This window comes from Grammomys surdaster, unplaced genomic scaffold (genome assembly GCF_004785775.1).
Source record: "Grammomys surdaster isolate TR1022 unplaced genomic scaffold, NIH_TR_1.0 126039, whole genome shotgun sequence".
In the NCBI taxonomy this organism is placed as follows: Eukaryota; Metazoa; Chordata; class Mammalia; order Rodentia; family Muridae; genus Grammomys; species Grammomys surdaster.
Window position 1 is genome coordinate 2,436,553 of NW_021620852.1, and position 21,391 is coordinate 2,457,943.

A 21,391-nucleotide genomic window follows, 5' to 3' on the forward strand; every position below is an offset into this window, starting at 1 on the left:
AACTGGGCATGGGTATACAGGTATATAATCCAAGTGCTACAGAGGTAGACATGGGGGGGGTCATTGAGGCTTACTGGCCACCCAGTATGGCAGAGTTGCTGAACTACAGGTACAGAAAGAGATCCTGTCTCAAAAACTAAGGTGGAGAAGCTCACCGGATAACAGTACTGCTTAAGCATAAAGACCAGAGTTCAAATCCCTAGCATTCATGCAAAAATCTGGATATGAATAGCACAGTTAGGGGGTTCAGGAAGGAGGATCACTGAGCTTGCTGGTCAACACCCTAGCTCCAGGCTCAGTGAGACACCCTGTCTCAGTGGAGTGAGAGTGAAAGAGTAGGTAAGTGACAGCTTCCTCTGGTCTGTGTACATGTCATCTACATACATGTACATATTAACACACATACACACACAGAACAATTGAAGAAGATATCTGATGTTTTCTGGGCTCCAGAAACATCAGATGGTGCACATCTGTAATCCCTGGCAGTTGGGAGGGGAAGTCAGGGGAATCTTGAATTTGAGACCCGTCTGGGGTACACAGAAGACCCTGTTTCAAAACAGAAATGAAAACAGAGCCATGAGGTAACTTAGTAAGCAAAAGCACTGCTTCATGCCCCTCCCTCCCCCCAAAAAAAGGCTAGAAAGAGCTGGGGAAAACCTTCAGAGAATAGCTAATAAAACAAGAAATGTATTTGTGCTCTGTGTGTGTGTGTGCGCGTGTGTTGGTTGTAGGGGAACTTTGTGGAGTTCCTTTTCCTACCTTTAATGTTAATTCAGGATTGAGCCCAGGTTGCCAGGTTTTTAGGTTCTGGGCTAGGCATGGTGGTATACACTGTAATCCCAGTAGTAGAGGCAGAGGCATGGGGAGATCAAGGCCATCCTCAGCTGCATAACCAGGTGGAATCCAGCCTCGACTACATGAGTCTCTCTTTCTCTCTCAAACCAACACCACACCAAAATGCAGGTAGGTTTCTAAAAGGAGGAAATGTTCAATTGTCATGTTGATGATGAAAATTTCCTGATTATCCCGTGAGTGGTCTCCATTGTGAGAGTGTCAGGGAAATGGAGTTCTGATTCACATTCACAGGATTAATTTGCATGAATTTGCTCCTCTACCACCGAGGCTCATTCAGCCACACCAGAGATTTTGAGATCTTACTTATCTCTTAGCTGCAACTCTGTTTACAGGGGCAATGAGTTCATTCATTTCTCTATTTCGAGATAGGTCTTGTGTAGTCTAGATTGCCCTTGAACACCACAAGAAGCTGATGATGATCTTCCCGTCTTTATCTCCTTTCTGAGTGCTAGGGTTACAGGCAAGTTCCACCATGCCTGTCCCCAGGGAGTATTACAACATCTCTCAACAATTATTTCTAACTATGCTGCTGCTGCTGCTGCTGCTGCTGCTGCTACTACTACAACAACAACAACAAAGGGCAAAATGAAAAAATTTTTATGCTGATTGTTGGTTTTTGTTTTGGAGACAGTGTGTCACTCTGTAACTCACTGTATAGCCCAGGCTAGCCTTGAATTTGTGGCCTCTTGGATGCTGTGATGTATGAGCCATCATATCCCACTAAGGATATAGAATTTGGAATCTCTTACAAGGTTGATTCAATAGTGAAACAAACCATTACTCTTAGATCAGCCTTCTTTCCTTTAGTGAATGGCCCCAAGACTATGTTCTTTGAAAGAATATAAAAGTAATCTGGAGAGATTACCTTTGTCATTATTTTAGAGCTTTAATTAATCACTGATGGGAACTAAGAACTTTTCTGTTGTCTTTTCACAAGGGCAAAGAGAGGAAAACCTGATGAAAGAAACATTCTGAAATACTGGAAAAAAAATGGACTGGGCTGGGCATGCAGCTCAGCTTGTCTAACCCATACAAAGCCCAGCACTGGGTAAACCAGGTTAGTAGCACACGCCCTAAATATAAATATATATATACATGTATATGTATACACATATATACATATGTATATATATGTATGTGTATGTATGTATGTATGTATGTATGTATATCACATGAGAACAGAGTATTTTGCTCTAGGTTAAATCCCTACCACCAACGACAAAAAAACTTGAATGGGACCATTGGTGTTGAGTATTTTCTCTGGCAGACTAGGGGTTAAAAATACAAATTTCTTCATGATATAATAAGCAATAGAGAAAAATTTTGAAAATGAAATTCTCTTATAGATTTTGGATTCAGATAAAATTTCTCTTCTAATAGAAAGCAACTGTTTAGGATAATAGGATTGTGGACCAACAATGATGACCAATACCTCTGTCTTCGTCATATCTTGTCCTGGTTTCGTCTGCAAGCTTCTCTCAAGATTTGTAACACTATATCCAGATATTAAATATTAATAATTATATCTCAATTAGGAGAGAAAAAGCCTCTCCTAACTGTTTTCCCTCTAGCCCCTTCAGGAAGAAGGAGTACCTGGTTTCAGCAGGTCACGAACAGTGTCCATGATAATATAACAGAAATCAAACTAAAGCAGACTACAGAGCATGCATATATTGAAAGAAGTCACATGAACTGATAGATCAGCATGGGGAAGACAGCCCTCGAAAGTTCCCTTTTCTACTTTATTGTTATTCTGTCATCTCCAAGGATTCACAGCATTTCTGTCCCTCTTGACATACAGAGCCATGTGGCAGTGCAAGAGACTGGGACTAAGAAACTAGGAAGCAACCACTGGTTGGGGGCCTTTGAGCAGCTCAGAGCTATGCTCCGCCCCCTCCTTTTGATCACCTATATTTGTGAAATATGTTTGCTTTTAAAAATCTAAATGTCCTCTTTTTTTGTTTATTTTTTAACTGTGTGTGTGTGTCTAATTTTGTGCATGTGAGTGAGTGCAGTCCCCTACTGCGCCAAAAGAGGGAGGAGGAGACTCTGAACCAGAGTTCCACTTGGTTGTGACCTTTCTGATCCACTTGCTGGGAAGCAATCTCCAGTTCTGCGCAAGAGCCACTAAGCCACGTTTCTCCGTCCTTAACTTTCCTTTGACAAAGTCTAAGAAATTTTGGCGGGTCATTTGTTCACCGTTCTCAAATTTGCGGGAGAGTTGAACTCAAAAGTAACTCCACCACCTCAACTACCTACCAAATGAATCACGTTAGAGCTCTAGGCTGCAGAAACAGATTAATAAACTGTTTTGAATGTGGTCAGACTCTTCATAACCGCAGGTTCTTTAGCGTCTTGCACCACGGCACATTAAATCCTCAGGGGGCCTGAGGTGTGAGAGCACACAAATGAGTCTAAGCACACACCCTTCTTCCCTAAATCAAAGTATCTGCTGTGATTTTTTTTATGTGCCCTGACTATGTGAAAACGAAATAGGAAAGCAATCATTTATGTTAACATACACACACACACACACACACACACACACACGCACACGGGCTTAGCACATGTGAAGCTTTTTGTGTGACCTACGTACCAGTGGGATCCAAGACATCAAACAAAACAGTGACGTGAGTAAACTGTTTGTAAATTCTAAATTGAGCCTGCAGATTTACTCTGGTCCTGGAAGCAACTTGCTGAGGCCTCAAATACAGCAGGGGCCAGAATACCCAGCAGCAACCTCAAGCACTAAGTTGCTCCTCCAGCACAGGCTTTCTGCTAGGGAGTCCTGGACCCGACAAAATGAGGACCAAATTCAAGGGCTTTTCTTTCTTTCTTTCTTTCTTTCTTTCTTTCTTTTTCTTTTCTTTTTTTTTTTTTAACCAAAGAACAAAAACTTCCACAGTTGTGCACTAGGTCAGTAGTGTGACAGTAGGTCAAGTGTGCGAACACTCGTGCACCCCGCCCAACTCTCCAGCCCTTGTAAGCGCCCGGCGAGTGATAACTCCGGGTGATAACTCCGGGTGTGCCACAGTGATGTCGGCACAGGGCGGGTAAGGCTGGCCAACGGAGACGTTAGGCCGCTATGCTCCTCCCTCTCTCCTCCCCCCCAACCCCCCAGCCCCTTGCGGTCATAACTCCCTCCTTCCTACGAGCCTCTCCCCGCTCCATCCTCCCCTTCCCCGGCGCTCCTCCTACATCACCCCCTCCTCAACACTCCTCTCTCCCACTCCCTTGTATTCCTCCCCATCACTCCTCCCAACACGTTCCTCTCTCTATCCCCCTACGCTCCTCCCCGTCCCTCTTGCTCCTAATCCCTCGTGCTGCCTTCTAACGCTCCTCCCCATCCCCTGGTGCTCCGCCCCCATCCTCCTAGCGCTCCTCCCCCTGCCTCGTGCACCCCTCCCTGCTAGCCTCGTGCTCCTCCCCTCCCTCATGCTCTCCCTCCTCTTCTTTCCGTGCTCCTCCCTCTCCCTCGTGCTGCCCTCTCCGTGCTCCTCCTCCCGCGGGAGCGAGCTGTCAGCCGGGCGGGCCGGCTCCGTCATATGACCGGCCGGCGGCCGCGGCGCCGCACCTTCCGTCCGCTGCAGCGGTCCCGCGCTCGCGCCCCTCCGGGCGGCCGCGCCCCCGTCGCCATGGCCCCGCCGCGGCCGCCGTGGGCTGCGCGCTGAGCCGTCGGGTCCCGGAGCGTGGCCGCCCGGGCCGCCGCGTGCACGCCATGGCCCCGACCCTGCTCCAGAAGCTCTTCAACAAAAGGGGCGGCGGTGCAGCGTCTGCCCAGGCCCGGCCGCCCAAGGAGGAGCCGGCCTTCAGGTGAGCGCGTGCGAGCCGGAGGGAGGCCGCAGGGCGGGCTGCATGGAGACTGGACCCCCGCGCCGCCCTGTCCCCTCCTCCTAGGCGGGACCCCGCGCCACCCCGTCCCTTCTTCCCAGCTCCTCCTGGGAAAGACCCCTGTCTCTCAGTCTTTTCTGTCCAGGTTCTCCTGGGTGGAGACCCCACGCCTCTGTCCCTTCTTTCCGGGTGGGACCCAGCAGCATCCTCTTCCCTTCCTCACCGGGTCCTTCCTGGTGGGACTCCTCTTTCCACTTCTTCCAGGGTCCCAGAGCCGCAAACCGCCTGTCCCTTCTCTACTGCTCCTTCTGGGTGGGACCCCAGCGCCGTCCTCCTTTGCTCTCCAGATCAACCCCAGGTTGGGAGCCCTGCGCCATCCTCTGCCCTCTTCCCTCAGGTGCCCCACACAATTTCTCCATGTGTTCCCGTGTCTGAGCACGACTGGCACCGGTGTGTACCTTCCAGGGGTCTCTGGAGGGAGAGTCACCTGAGTCTCCCCTGCTCCAGAGCCTGTAATACGCTGTCATTTTGCAGGCAGCTCCAACCTACTGAGTATGACAGTATTTTGAAGTTGGAAAGGGTGAAGCCACGAAAAAAGCAGCTTCTTTCTTGCCGTGTATGACAAGCTCGCCAGCGGATGAATAAAAGTGTGTAATTTCCTCATCAGTTAGAAGGGCTGATGCCGCATGATGAGTGGAAAGGGAGGGAAATGCTTTTATGAAACGTCTCGGGTTCTAATTTAACAAAGCAGAGGCAGATATTTAATAGTTCATCTTCGGAACACATACCTTTGAATTAGCATGTGTTAAGCTTGCTCAAGATCCACAGCTCTAAGTGGCTGGGCTTGCATTTTCATCTAAGCAATTGACTGGCAGTCCAGCATTTAAAATCCTTATACTATTCTGCCTTTGAGTGGTAAGTTTCCAAAGATGCTTTCCTAGGTCCTGTACTGTCTTTCAGCACTATTAGTTGAGAAAACCTTTTATTTGCCATTTAAGTTTTCTGCATAAAACAAAATAAAACACCCTAAATACTTCACACCGATTCTGGCCTTCTAGTGGTATTTCATGTCCAGAATGCCTGCAAAAGCAGTTTATTGTTAAAGAAGTATAGAGTCAGTACAATAAACCTTTTAAAAGTCAAACTTTGATTTTTTTTTTTTTTTTTAAAGACAAGGGTCTCACTAGCCCTGGCTTACTTCTTACTCTTGGCAATCTTCCTGCCTTTGCTTCCCAAGTTCTGGGAACACAATCATGAAGCATCACATTTGAAATGAATTTTGATTAAATTTCATCTTCTGTATTGCATAAAAATTCATTCAAAATACATATAAATCTTTATACAAGATTTTTTTTTTATTTTATATTTCCAAACAGTCTTATATAGCCCAGGCTGGCCTCAGTCAAGCTCCTGATCGTTCTGTTACTGCCTGTCAATTGTGAGATTACAACAAGTACGTGCTGCCATACCTGGCTTCAGCTTCGAGAGAATGAGACATTGAATAGAATAGCGTTTGTGTGTGTGTGTTGTTTGGAAGGTAAATTGTGAGGATTGTGTATATCATCAGCGTCATTCCCGTTAGACAGACAGAACCTGATTCTGTGCCTTTCATTTGTCTGCCTACCAGTGATGCTGTATAATGTCTCTGAATCCTAGAATTACTTTTGGACTCAGGACATGCAAATTCTTCTTGGAATCCCAGACTAGATCAAGATCCCAAGTCTGGAGAGAGAAAGGCATGCATGATTCTGATGTCTTCACTTTGGCAGGCCTTACCAAGGACTTTACAGCCATTGGGTGCCTGTGGAGATGGTGTGGTACTTGTCGCCACTTGTTTCTTGAGTTCCCTGCCTACTTGTTCACCACTATTCTTTCCATGGATAAGGTTAAATTTGGTGTATTTTGAGCAACTACAACAACAAAAAATGTGGCTATATTTAGGGCTCAGCCATATATTAGGAAAGTTGATTCCCACTTTATTAGGACCATCTTCTGTCCTCTCGTTGGTGTATAAAGGAGAAGAAAATGTAATCTTTAAATTTTTTTATTTCATTATGTATTTGTGTGCGTGTGGGTGCACATACTCACACAAGTTCCACAGCACGCAGGTGGAGATCAGGGACAACTGTCAGAACTCTGCTCTCTCCTACCGTGTGGGGCCTGGGACACTGACTCAGGTGATCTGCCAACAAGTCCTCCTGCCTGCTGCACCTTGACAGCACTCATGTGCTATCTCTTGTCATTTGCTCACCTCAGACTTTTTTTTTTCCAGTAAGCTTTTTGAAGTAGATGTTTTTGAAGAATGTTGAGATTGCTTCTCTTCCCTTTTTGAGACAGAGTCTTACATAACCCGGGCTGACCTAGAAGTCCAGCTTTCCCTCAGTACTCATGTGATCAGATGCTGGGGTTACAGATTCACCAACATGCTGGGCACTTGTATGAACCCTCTTCTTATCCCAGCTCTCCTCCCCTCCCCTCCCCTCCCCTCCGCTCCCCTTCCCTCCCTTCCCCTCTCCTCTCCTCATCATCCTGTAGTTTCCCTGTTGTGTGTCAGAGGCAGTTTGTTGTCCAGAGCGAGTGGCTCCAGTCCCACACTGTTTCCAGATCTTATCTGTCACCCATCACCTATGGGGCATTGTCACAGTCAAGAGTACATCTTATACATTTCATTTATGATCTAGAAACTACCTCCTCTTTTCTTTTAGTATGCCTTGGTAGAAACAGAAAGGACTCAAAAGAGTCCTTACAGTCTTACCCAAAGCAGTTAGGAGCAGTATATAATTATATTATTTCTGAAACTTAGATCCTGCTTAAAATCATAGTGTGTTTAAAACTTGAGAAAGTTCTGTTCACTGATCGTCCAAGTGCTTTTCACTTTTAATTATTTGATAAATATCAGTTAGAATAACCCTCAGGTTGAAAATGAATACATAGCCGGGCGGTGGTGGCGCACGCCTTTAATCCCAGCACTTGGCAGGCGGAGGCAGGTGAATTTCTGAGTTCGAGGCCAGCCTGGTCTACAGAGTGAGTTCCAGGACAGCCAGAGCTATACAGAGAAACCCTGTCTCAAAAAACCAAAAAAAAAAAAAAAAAAAAAAAGAGAAAAGAAAATGAATACATATTCAGAAACAGAATGTCTGGACTTTAAGGTCAACATGCTTACTTAGGACCTAAAAAAAAAATTATTTTTAAATATGTATGTGTGCCTGAGTGTATGTATGTGCATCTGATGCATGCAAGATCCCCTGGAGCTGGAGTTACCATGAACCATTATGTGGATGTTAGGAACCAAACTTGAGTCCTCTGTAAGATAGTAAGTGTTCTCAACCACTCAGCCAACTCTCCAGCCCCTACATAGAACTTTTTTTTTTTTTTTTGAGACAGGGTTTCTCTGTGTAGCCCTGGCTGTCCTAGAACTCACTCTGTCGACCAGGCTGGCCTCGAACTCAGAAATCTGCCTGCCTCTGCCTCCCAAGTGCTGGGATTAAAGGTATGTGCCACCACTGCCCGACTATATAGAACTTTTTAATGGTCAAGGTATATTCAGTGTCTTCTGTGTCTTGCTTCTATTTGAAATATTGTCTATCTTTTTTTCTCTTTTCCTGGGGACCAAACCCAGGATCTCATGCATGCTAGTTAAAACATTATTTTATTTTTTAAGATTTATTTACTTACTTTATGTATATATGAGTACACTGTGGCTGTCCCTGTCTTCAGACATTCAGACACACCATAAGAGTGCATTGGATCCCATTACAGATGATTGTGAGCCACCATGTCGTTGCTGGGAGTTGAACTCTGGACCTCTAGAAGACCAGTCAGTACTCTTAACTGCTGAGCCATCTCTCCAGCACCCTAAAACATTATTTTAAGATTATTTTTGTTTGTTTTGAGAGAGAGTCTCATGTAGCCAAAACTCCTTCTGTCTCCACCTCCCAAATGCTAACGCTACCATTGTGTCCCACTTTGCATGGCAATTATTATGATTATTATTGTTATTATTATGATTATTATTATTAATGTCTGGTTGTGCTTCAGACTGAATCTAGAGCCTTGCACATGCTACGAGTTTTCAGGTTTTTATTCTTTTCGATTTTTGAGGCAGGATCTCAAGTAGCCCAGACTGGTCTGGAACTGCTGATTCTCATGCCGCACACTTCAGGTGTGTATGTGATGTGTGTCTCAGTTGTAGGCATGCACTATCAATGCTTGGTTCTTGGTTTTGGTTTTTGAGACAGGGTTTCTCTGTGTATCTCTGGTTGTCCTGAAACTCACTCTGTAGTTCAGGCTGGCCTCGAAGGAGAACCACCTGCCTCTACTCTCTGAATGCTGGGATTAAAGGCATGTGCCACCACCGACTAGCTTCTTGTTTTGTTTTAAAAAAGTATCTCTAGTAAATTATTAGACCAGTTTCCACTTAAAAGGCGGTGAAAAAGAAGGGCTGCTAGATGTTTTCTTTCCTTCAGGCTTGGTTAGATGATGTGAACATCATGCGGGTTCGGAGAATAGATGAAAGCATTGCAGCTTTCTGGTAGTTAGCCGAGTAAGTGCCACCAAGAGGGAGCTTTGTGGTAATTAGCTGTGTAAATTCCACCAAGAGGGAGCTCCCTTCTTTCCTCCAGTCCTGAATACCTAAGGCCAAATGGCCTAGTTAGTGGTAATCCCCATTTGTTCTGTTAGAACAATTCAAATAATCTGTTACAGGGCTGGGATAAATATAATTAAATCCACTTATTGCTAAAGAGCGGCTACTGCCAGTTTACAGCTTGGCCTTCCACCTGTACAAAGCCTGCTAGGACACCCATGCTGTGCGCCCTAGAGTTGAGGGTGGGAAGGACAACAGGTTATACACTGAGTAAATAGACACACTGTAGAAATGATGACGAGTATATACGTAAGCTGAAGTCCGAGAATAGATACAGTTTTGTACTAAGGTCGGAATTAAGAGCTCATTCACTGCTCTTAGGTATCATTTGGACAAGACTGCCTTCTTTCACAATGCCCACTCCCAGCCTGTAGTTATTTCTAATGGGATTGTTCTAAGGTACGGTAGAGAATATTCTAGGAGGCAGGGCAAAGTGTCTTTTCCAGCACCCCCTCTGTGTGTGTGTGTGTGTGTGTGTGTGTGTGTGTGTGTGTGTGTGTGAGAGAGAGAGAGAGAGAGACAGAGACAGAGACAGAGAGACAGAAAGACAGAGAGACAGACAGAGACAGGTATACGTGATGTGTGTGCATTCATACGAGCATGAATGTGCACAGCATGGGTGTGCTTAGAGGACAGCCTCAGATACAGTTCCTGGCTTTTCACTTGGCTTTATTTAGACAGGGTCTTTTTGTTGTTGTTGTTTTTCTGCATTTTCCGCTAGCTGACCTGCAAGCTTCCAGGGATTCTCTTGGTTCTGATGTTTGGATTACAGACGTTTGTGCTATGTGGCTGGCTTTTATGTGGTTTATAGGGATTCAAAGTCTTGTTCTTGCGTTTCTGTGGCAGGCACTTTTTACCCACCGCAGCATTTCCCCAGCCCCATGCTTTACACTTTTAATTCCCATAAAACAAGACTGTCAAGATGTCCTTTCCTGCCAAGCTGGCATCTACTGGCTTTCTCTTGATGTAGCTCCCTGTTCTGACATACCCTCACACACTGAGAGCTTACATTAATGATGTTAGCAGAGATGAATGGGGAAATTGTGCTATCTAATGCCCCTAAAGATCCACGCACGTGCCTATGGGGCATGCCTATGTCCTAGCTTTTAGGAGGCTGAGGCAGAAGGATCAGGAATTGAAGGCTAGCCTCAGCTTTGTATAGGGAGTCAAAGGACAACCTGGGCTAAGTGAGACCTTGTCACAACAAAGCAAACAAAACTGTATCTTGGAAGACAAAATGGGAAAGCTATTTAGTCTCGCCTCATGTAACATGTTGACATGAAGCTAGACAGTAAAACTGTAGACTTCTCTGCTTGTCCAGTGTTGAATCATATGTAAAATGATACAGTCCTATGTAAAAGAATTTATTTAGAGGAAGAGGTAATGAAGTGTGTTTTTTAAAAAAAAACTTCTAGAAAAAATAAAATGCAGTTCAAAATGACTTAAGTCAGAGCGAGTCATCTTAGGTAATAAAGTTTAGTGTTATTCTATTGAAGGTTTATTAAAAATTAAAATATTTCCAAAGTTTGATTTCTTCAAACTCTGTGCAAACTTGAGACAATCGAAGTAAATGTTTTTTTTCCTCTCTTTTTTCATTTTGTTTCCACATTGTTGATCTTTAGCCTTGATGTAGTCAGTGGTGGAACACAGACCCTGTGATTTCAGAGAAGCATTAAACACAAATAGCAGGCAGCATTTCAGACCTGCACATGTGTGACTGCACATTCAGAAATACTTGTAGAAACACAGTAGTTTTTTTCTAAGTTATTTGCAGTTTTTTTTCCCCATCCCAAACACCTATTTAATGGAGCAGATGAAATCCATTCCTTTGTAGAGTTTCGTTCCATTGAAGCCCTGAATTTGATATGTCAGAGACAATGCATTCTGAAGCTACATATCAACAAGATGACACTGTACTCTTCTATAGTACAGGGGTCTGACATGTCACAGATTTCAGTGGCTTTTAAAAACTTTCACTGGTATATGTTAATTATATGAAACAGTGGTTTCATTCCGGCATTTTCATACATGGATGTAACGTGCTTTACTTAAAACCATGGCTATCTTTATGACATGTCCATACTTGTATGTAATGGGCTCTTATAGCAGTACTCTACTGCCTCTCTCTTATCTCCTTTCTTCATGCTTAACTTTTCTTACCTCAAAGTTTTTTATTATCAAGAATGAAATTTTAGTTGAGCTGGAGTTACAGCCTGGTTGGTAGTACCTTCCCTAGCATGCTGGAAACTCTGGGTTCAAAGTCAAGCACCATGTAACTGGGTGTGGTGACGCATATAAATGTTATCCCAGCACTTGGGAGGTAGGTGGAGGCAGGAGGATCTGAAGGGTAAGGTCATTCTTGGCCTCAAAGTAAGTTAGAGGCCAGCCTGGGGTACACCAGACCCTACCTAAGAAGTTAACTTTCTTCCTCTTTGTTAAGATCACTGAAAGTTCCGTTACTAAAGTGACATGCTTGTTGTGAATTTTAATACATTAAATGAAACCTAAATTTAATATAAGTCTTAGGAGGGTCAGCAGCCTTTTGCTGCGTCACCTGTCTGTGAGCCTGGGAATGGCTTTTCTCTAGAACTGGAGCATAGTTTTATTGCAGAATGTGGGTTTCCAGCTTTCCTAGAGATATCTTTAGAGAAGGGTAACAGAATTTTTTGTTTTTCCACAACTTGTAGGATTAGACTTTTATTTTCTTTTTGTTGTTCGTATTTTATTGAGACAGGATCTATACAGCCCAGGCTTGTACCCATTGCCTTCCATTGTCCAAGGCTCCTGAGTGCAGGCAGGGATTATAGGCGTGCCAACTACACTGGACTAGGTTAGATATTTATAAAGCAAAACTGTATAATTATGTTTTTGTTATTGTTTTTCTTTGAGTCAGGGTGCCACTGTGTGACCTGGGCTGGACTGGAATTTGATGTGTAAACCAGGCAGGCCCCATGCCATAACTTCCTGCCTTGAGCTGTACCATGCACAGTGGCTGTAAATCAGTTCAGAAATGGGAGTTTGCTGTGTTATGTGTTACTGTTTGATGAAGTTTGTCAGATTGAAATTTGGACCTGGGCATGTGCAAAACCTAGAGCTCCAAGGAGGACACTGGGGTTTGTTGTTGTTGGTTTTGTTTTTTTATTGTTAGTCTAGGTTGTGTTTCCTCCATGGTTTGCGTCTAAAGATCAACTTGAGGAAGCCACTTTGTTTCTTGGCAAAGGAAGTTGTTTAAAAAAAAGAAAAAGGATCTTTCTTGCCTCCTTGCTTTTTCTAACTGCTTTGGCTGTGAGCCCGAGCTACTGGTGGGTGACTAGGAGGTAGGAATGGAAATATGTGTTGCTTCTCTAGCTACTGTTTTTCTCGTGTGTGCAGAAAGGGACAGATGATTTACAGGGATAGCGTGAACCTTTGGGCTTGGGCTGTGAGGTCATGTTCCTGGCTAGGAAAATAAGTTGGTGAGTTTCTCTCTCCCAAGCACTCTTTAATCTCAGGTTTGTAAAAATGATTATTATATAAAAGAGGAAAAACAGGATGGACTTTTCCAGCTCACTGGGCATGTAATAGTGATTTCCCTCCACCCCACCCTGTCTGTAAATGGAACATGCATGACTCACCATGGCCACACAAGGCACTTTTGTAACCCTGCTTGAATGGCAGAGTGGGATGAGGATGGAAGGAGATGGGCTGGCAGCCCACTTTGTTCAGCAGAATCTGCCCCGCTGCCACTGTATGGATTTCTGAGAAGGACAGTGTGCCTTCTCATACGTCATGCGACAGAGGTTTGAAACAGTGCTTTCTGTGTGTAGCAAAAGAATGCAGTATACCAACGTAATAAAAGTGGGACCAGTAAGAACGTAATTTGTGCGTTCATGTTCTGTAGTAGAGTGCTCTTCTGTTACATAAGATTTTAGAAGGAAGAGCCAGGGAGATGGTTCAGTGGGTAACAGTGCTTGTTATCAGGCCTGGGACCTGAGTCCAGTCTCTGAGACCTACCTGATACAAGGAGCGAACTGACTCATGCAGGTTGTTCATTGAACTCCACATGTGTTTCATGGCTTGTATCTCTATATACATGTGTGCTTTTGATCTATTTTTTAAAAAATATTTATTTTATGAATGTGAGTACAGATGCTATCTTCAGACGCACCAGAAGAGGACATTGGATCCTATTACAGATGGTTGTTAGCCACCATGTGGTTGCTGGGAATTGAATTTAGGTCCTCTGGAAATGCCATCAGTGCTCTTAACTGTTGAGCCATCTCTCCAACCCCCTAGATATTTAATCTCAATAGGGGCTTTCTACCTCAACTTTGATTATTCAGTTCCCAGATAAAAGACACACAACTTCTGTATTTATAATAAGCCTTAAACAGTGCTAGAGCTGGGCAAATATCTACCCTCTAGGCTATGAGTTTTTATCTCCCTATAAATAACTCCGAGTTATGACTTGACATATTGCAAATGGGCTGCTCTTACTCCAGCTGGCTAGCCCACATGGGCAGTCCTTACAATCCCTTATCCCATGGCATCTTTCTCTCTCCTCCTCCTCCTTATGATCTCTCTCCGGACCCTAAGCCCAGGAACCCCAAACTCTGCCAATCTCTCTTCTGCCCATATATAGGCTGTAGGCATCTTTATTCTCCAATGAAGGATAACTTGGGGGGCAAAATTACATAGTATCACTTGTGTGTGTGTGTGTGCAGATTCTCTCATTCCTGGGGGCAACCAGGCCTTGGGGGTCAGTATTTAGCGTTATAATACATAGCAAAAGGCCAAACTTCAACAGTTCTCCTTTTTTGTCCCAAAAGATTCTTTCTTTATAATAATAAACAACATGCAATAGGAACAATTATGAAAAGTATTAGGTAAGAGTTACATTTAAATAATTTGTTCATATTTGGCAACTCAGGAGAAAGTATTTTATTATCTATCCTATCTTGGTGAGTTCAGAGTTCTGTATTTAAATCACGTTCTATCTTTTATTACCATCCTAAAAACATCTTTTTTAGACCTAGAACATCTTCTTAAATCCTAAATAATGTAAGTTTATAGTAAGGCTTACTATGTAGTCTTCAACCCCTCAGAGACCTGAGAAGGAATGAATATTACCCAGTATGCAAGAAGTGTAGGAATGCTTACACACACATGCACGCACACACACACACACACACCCCTTCCTTGGAATAAGAAGTCAGAGGGACAGCATGTGAGTGTTGGTTCTGTCCTTCCACCATGCGTGTCCTGGGGATGGAAATTGTCAGGTTTGGTGGCAGGCACCTTTACTTTTTTAGGCCCCTGCTTTTAACTCCTGATGCTCCTGTTTCAGCCTCCCTTGCTGGCTCACCAATGATTTGCTTAATTTATAGATTAAGTTCTGAATTTGTACATAGCATACAAGTATAGAGAAGTATATATAAACACACACACACACACACACACACACACACATATATATATATATATCTTTGAAAAATGATTTTTTTATCACCTTACCTAAAATTAAACATTTTTTTAAAAGTACTGTTTTATTCTGGTTTTTTTTTTGTTTCTTTTTTTTTTACTTACAGGTACGAGTGTTTTGCCTGTGTGTGTATATGTATATATGTATGTATTTATGAATGTGTGTATGTATGTATGTATACTATGCACATGCCTGGTGTCCACAGAGGCCAGAAGAGGGTGTCCAATCTTCAGAAATAAGAGTTACAGAATGTTATGAGTCATCATGTAGGTTGGTTGAACCGAAGGACCCAGGTCCTCTGCAAGCACAGCGCTCTTAAGCACTGAGCTCTCTCTCCAGTCCTAGAGTTTTTAAAGTCATAAATAAGAGCTTGTCTGTATTTCATAGATAGATCTTTTAATTAGTGGTCACTGCTGCTTTTTAAATCTACTGATACCTAATAGAAAATGAAATTTAGTTGCTAGATATCATAGTGTGTGTGTGTGCGCGCGCGCGCGCGCGCGCGTGTGTGTGTGTGTGTGTGTGTGTGTGTGTGTAGAAACTCATCCTCCCAGAGCCCAGGGGAAGCCTGCACACCTGCTGGGAGCTTGGCTGATTTCCCCTAAACCTACTTGCATGTCGTTATGCCAACTGTTACTTTTTCACAAGTTGGAGACAGGTTAGATGTTAACCAGCACATTCCTCAAGAGATGGAACAGTGTTGATCTAGGATGTGTGAAGAAAAAGCAAAGAATCACTAGTCTAGACACTTTAGTCTTTCTTTAACACCTTAGATGCCAACCCTCAAAAGTTCTTCTCTGACCCTCATATTTGCACATGTAATCACACAGGCACTCGCACATGAACACGCACACACAGGTATGCACAAATGAAAAATTTAAATTATTAAACAACAGAAATCCATGTTAGTATTCCCCTGCACTGAGGTGGGGTGATTGCAAGGTCCATTACATTACAAGTTCCAGGCCAACCTGGGTTACGTAAGGAACCTTAAAACCAATAAGGAAAGAAAGAAAGAAAGAGAGAGAAAGAGAGAAAGAAAGAAAAAAGAAAGGAAGGAAGGAAGGAAGGAAGGGAAGAAAAAAGGCACTCTTGTTATAGGCAACTCAAAGAAATGTTTCATTTTTCTTTTTCATTAATACTAGCATTTGTTTTCCTGGCTACAAAAATGATAGAGCAAGTATTCAAAAGGATGGATTGATAACACCTATACCGAAACCAGAACCAGAAACCTTGTTTGAATAATATATCAGACACAGTTAGAGATTCTCACCTATGTCACAAATGACCTACTGAAAATGTATTTAACTTAAATAGTATGTATGAAACTCTGGCATTCCTGTGTGTTAGTAACAACAACAAAAATGTAGTATACACACACACACCATTTGAATTAATTTGTGGTAAGACAAGTCAGGTCTCTGACTTAAGATTTAGCTTACCTAGTTATGGAATTGGTATGCTAGAACATGCAGACAGATATTTGATTTGCATATTGAATGAAATAAGGAGCCTTAGGAAAAAAAAAGATGGAACCATCAATACTTTCCGTGTAGGATTTTCCAGTTGAAAAATTAATTTGAAAATAGATTAACAGGCAGTATCACTAATGGTGGCCCAGAGCGAGCATGGCCTAAACTATGAGTAAACATTTTCCCTGAGCATATCAGGTAGAGGCTGTTTGCTTTAGAACGGTACATTGACTAAGTTAGTTGCTAGGGCAGGAGGAGTTGGCAGGAACAACTGGCACCAACGTGCAAAGATGGACTCTTGGTAGCCAATTGTTCTAAGTAAGGATTCTGTGGAGGACCTGGAAATGTTGGTATCTGGCTCTTACAACAGAATGTGTGTTCTCTCTCTCTCTCTCTCTCTCTCTCTCTCTCTCTCTCTCTCTCTCTGCCTCTGTCTGTGTGTTACTTTTTGCATATGTCCCAAACAAATTGTGTATTTGTTTTGTTTTTTTGTTTTTTTTTAAGATTTACTTTTGTTTAAGGTTATTATTACATTCTTTTTGCAGAGTTGGGTCAAATGCTAGTCAAGTAATATACAACTTACTTAGATACTGAGCCACAGATTATTAATATATTCAAAACAACGTCTGTTTCTATGTTCCCCAGCATGTGTGTGGAAGTCAGAGGACAACTTTGTGGAGTTGGTTCTCTCTGTCCACATGTATATGGGTTCCAGGGATTGAATTTAAGGCATCAGGCCCAAGATTTAATATTTTCAGATGCACCTGGTAAAAGTCAGATTTTATAAGATAGATGTACAAGTCTTCATGTTTATAATTTAATTTCTCAGGAGCTACTATTATTCTATTTCTTTTGTATCCTTCTAGAGATATTCCATGCACATACAAAAAAAATCTTATTTCATTACATGCAGTGACATTGCAGTATGCTGTTTTCTATTTGTGTGTGTGTACATCAATGTGTGTCCATGCTTACACATGGACAGAGGAGGATATCCAGTGCTCTGCCGAATTGCTTTCCTTCCTGTTCTCTTGAACCAGGACCTATCTTTGAATCCAGAACTTGCCATTTTGGCTAGACTGACAGCCAGCAAACCCCAGCTCCCTCCTGTCGCCACCCCACACCCCCCACGTCCTACACACACTGGGGTCAAAGGCACATGCAGCTATGTCTTGCTCTTTCATATGTGTTCTGGACATTGAATTCAGGCTCCAATGCATGAAAAGCAGATTCTCTTACCCTTGAGCCACCAACCCAGCCCGCTAACAAGTATCTTGATTTCCTTTGAATAAATGTGTGTATACTCCTTAACTTAGTTGTTCTGTGGGTTACTAGACATTGAAGTCAGCTGGCCAGCCCAGATTATTCTCTTAGAGACCCTGACTTTTTGTCTGGGCTGAGGCTTTCAGTGTCTATGAAACCCTCCCCAAATAATTCAGTGCACAGCCAACCAATTTAATTACTGATGGTTTATTTAGATTGAAATGATGAAATTCATGCTTAAAGGGTCCTTATGCGTAGGTCAAGTGAATTTTCAGGGTAATTTTTGCCAACCTAAGAGTTTCTACTTGTTGATACTCTTACCAGTGGCACATGCTAGAGGCTGTTTGGTGGAGATGATTTAAATCAGAGTAAAGAAACTGTGGGTTGGAGTGAATTGGATACTAGTTCACGCAGTAGTTACTGGTCACGTGTATAGTTCAGTGTTACATCATTATAAGACTTTTGGTGTTCATTTTGGCAGTGGTATCTAGAAATAAAAATGAACATTTAAAAAGCATCTACTTTGCATTTGGTGTACACATGCGTGTGCGCATACAAATGCATGCATCTGTCTGTGTGTGTATGCATACATGTGCATGTCGTATAGCACCGAGGTAAACACTGGGTGTTTTCCTCAGTTGCCTTCATATTCCTCAAGACAAAGTCTCTCACTGAATCTGGAGCTCAGTTTGGTCCTAGAGTCACAGATGCACATACTACAGTAGCTCCTGGATTTCACATGGGTGAATCCTGGGGATCTGGACTCAGGTCCTCGTGCTTTATTTGACCTAGTGTTAACCTGAATAACTCAAAAGAACAAGCTCTGGTACATGAAGACTAAAACAACGTATGTATAGATGGGCATTCTTTAGGCATTACCATTCTGCCGATCAATGACAAACACCAGTAGTACAATAGGAAAACTACAGAATTAGCATCCTAGGATACCAAGTGATGTATAAATGATTATGAATATTCTAATATAAACTGTTTACTATAAATTAAAAATTCCAAAACTGTTAGGTATCTAAGTCATGAGTACATCAGCAAACATGCAAAAGGGTGACCAAGAACAAGAAAGCAAAAAAGGAAGTTAAAAAAAGTGTTGTGATGGGGTGATGATTGTGGACAAACGGCTTAAAACAGTTAAGGTGAGAGCAGTTGTATCGGATGCTATAGACATATTTCCAGATGTGTTATCCTCCATCGTGCTAAAGCAGTGTTGTTATCGCATGTCTGCTTTGGAGAGTATGTGAAGGGAACGTGTCTAACCTCTGCTTACTCCGGCTAACACAATTAAGGTGCACTCTAGCTCTAGTTGGTACAGATTCACATTCCATGTTTTGTGTATCATTGTGTCTTACCCACAAGCCCAGTTTGCACTGGGCTTTGATCTTAACGCTGCTGGCTTGGCTCCTTGTGCTCCTGCCCCAGACTCCCTGAGTACTGGCATTATAGACAGACATGGCCACACTATAGGGCCAAGCTTTATGCTAGATTTTAAATTTATTTCTTTACATTTCATTATTCATGGATGGGGCCTGCCTGTGTGTTGATGTGCAGGGTGCAAGTATGGAGATCAAAGGACAAACTTTTGGGAGATCTTCCATTGTGTGACTACTGGGATCAAGTTCAGGTTATCAGGCTCAGTGGCAAGTCCTTTACTCCCTTCTAGTAGTGAGTTTTACAGCTGGGGCCATTGAAGTTAACATTGTATTTAATATTTACTAGCAATGGCAGAGTGAGTTTGACTTGACCTTCTTGTATGGTAATAGCATGTTGTGGACCTATCCTGAGGAGCTGTGAGTAAATTCACTCCAGATAAGGCGCTAAGGACAGACCAAAGAAATGATTCCACCCAAGTCCAGCTTGGTCACCAGTGAGTTTATTGGGGTGACTTACAGAAACATGGATGACTAAAGGGCAGGTGCTGCACCAGAAAGCCCATCTGTGTATGAGTGGGGACTCCCGAAAGCTGAGTCCCCAGACCACAGGCTGCTCCACAGGAGCCCTTTCCCCAGCAGTTGCTAACTGCTTATATGACCTTAGACAGAGGCCTTGTGAGTCTTCTAAGATTTCTGAACTTCCAGAGCCTGGTAAGATTGGAGAGATTCCTGAGAGGTCAGCTTCCCTGGTCTCCAGGAGGAAATGTTTGAACTCACAGGAAGTAGCTGGAGAACATGATGAATCTCTGGAAGGTTTGTGCCAAATCAAGATTCCACTCATCAGAACTGTTGTGTTCACTTGACAGATTGTGGCAGGTAGTTTCATTGTGGGTGAGGTTCTGCCATGATATATCTTTTCAGTTTTAATTTGGGTAGGGGGCAGGGGGTGGGGATTGAAGCCAGGGGCTCACATATGTTTTACCACTTACTTAGCTCTGATTATTTTAGAAACCTTTAGTGCAAGGTACTGAGCCTACAGTTCACCATTTTCTTTTCCTTTTTTTCTTTTTTAGATTTTCTTTTTATTTTATGTGTATTAGTGTTTGGCTGTGCACGCAGTGCCCATAGAAGGCAGAAGAAGGCATTGGATCCCCTGGGACTGAAGTCACAGATGGTTGTGAGCTGCCATATGGGTGCCAGGAATCAAACCTGAGTCCTCTGGGAGAGCATCCAATATTCTTTTTTTTTTTTTTTTGGTTTTTTCGAGACAGGGTTTCTCTGTGTAGCCCTGGCTGTCCTGGAACTCACTCTGTAGACCAGGCTAGCCTCGAACTCTCGAACTCAGAAATCCGCCTGCCTCTGCCTCCCAAGTGCTGGGATTAAAGGCATGCGCCACCACTGCCCAGCCTGCATCCAATATTCTTAACCACCGAGCCACCTCTCCAGCCCCATCACTATTTGCCTTCAGAGCTTTATCCCAGAGATATCATCAGTGAGGAGAGTACAGCTATCCATGAAGATAAAACTTTGTTTTCTGCCCATTTAAAAAAATACCTAGAGCAGGACATAGGCTATACACTTGTAGTTTTAGCATCTGGGAGGCTGAGGCAGAAGGAATGAGAGGTCAGGTGTGGAGGCCTTGGTTAAGTATGATGTAAACATCTGGGAAGGTAGATTTGCACACGTCCATATCTCCCCAGCTTCCTCAGGAATGGGAGGAGCCCATTCACTCACTAGTTTTGGGTCTGTGATGCATAAATTCTCATGATTGGGTTTCTTCTGATCCCATGTAGTTTCAAAGATTGGTCCAGTTTAAGGCTGATATTTGCAACAGAATTTAGCACTATTTACCTGCTGTTATACATCTGTTGCTGTCTGTCAGGATAGATGAATGGATGTACAGATGCCACTTCAGGGTAACTGGGCAGGATGTGGGAATGAGGAAGAGTGAATTATAAACATGAGAAATAATAAAACTAAATAGTAATATTTAAAGTCATAGCAGGGTTTTGAGCCCAAGTAACCTGGGAGAATGGTAGCATAATTAGTAGGAATGGGAACTTAGAAGGAGAATTGATTTTTAAAAGAAAATGAATACATTTGGTTTCATATGAGTTGCATTGCAGTGAAGCTGAATACTCCCAAGTAATAATGTATGAAGTCAGAGAGATACTAGCTAATATTTGTCAGAGTACCAGAATTCATCCTTAGCTCTTTGGAAACTGTCTTTTTTGTCCCCACTCAGACTAATTACCAAGCTTAGGTCAACTGCCATCTGAGATCTTTGCAAATTGCTTCAAAGGGGATGCTGGTCCCTCTCGACTTGTGGACATAGTATTCTACTTCTATTTGTTGGCAGTTAATAAGCTTTAAGCTTTGAGACCTTTGTGAGGGGGTGGGCAGGACTACAGAAAAAAGTGTAAAGGGGGGCTGTGAGTGAGGACAGTGTGGGGGCTGTGAGTGAGGACAGTGTGGG

The 21,391-nt window shown here is 43.0% G+C and overlaps 1 protein-coding gene across 2 annotated transcripts in view; it reads left to right on the forward strand.

Annotated features, from left to right (window-relative positions):
* The first annotated feature begins 4,572 nt into the window (after window positions 1–4,572).
* Fnip2 (folliculin interacting protein 2) overlaps window positions 4,573–21,391 on the forward strand; it is a 117,461-nt gene continuing 100,642 nt past the window's right edge. For both annotated transcript variants that reach the window (XM_028754914.1, XM_028754916.1), the window contains exon 1: window positions 4,573–4,671. In XM_028754914.1, the coding sequence (XP_028610747.1) occupies window positions 4,577–4,671 (95 nt within the window). In that variant the 5' untranslated portion in view covers window positions 4,573–4,576. The remainder of the gene's footprint in view (window positions 4,672–21,391) is intronic.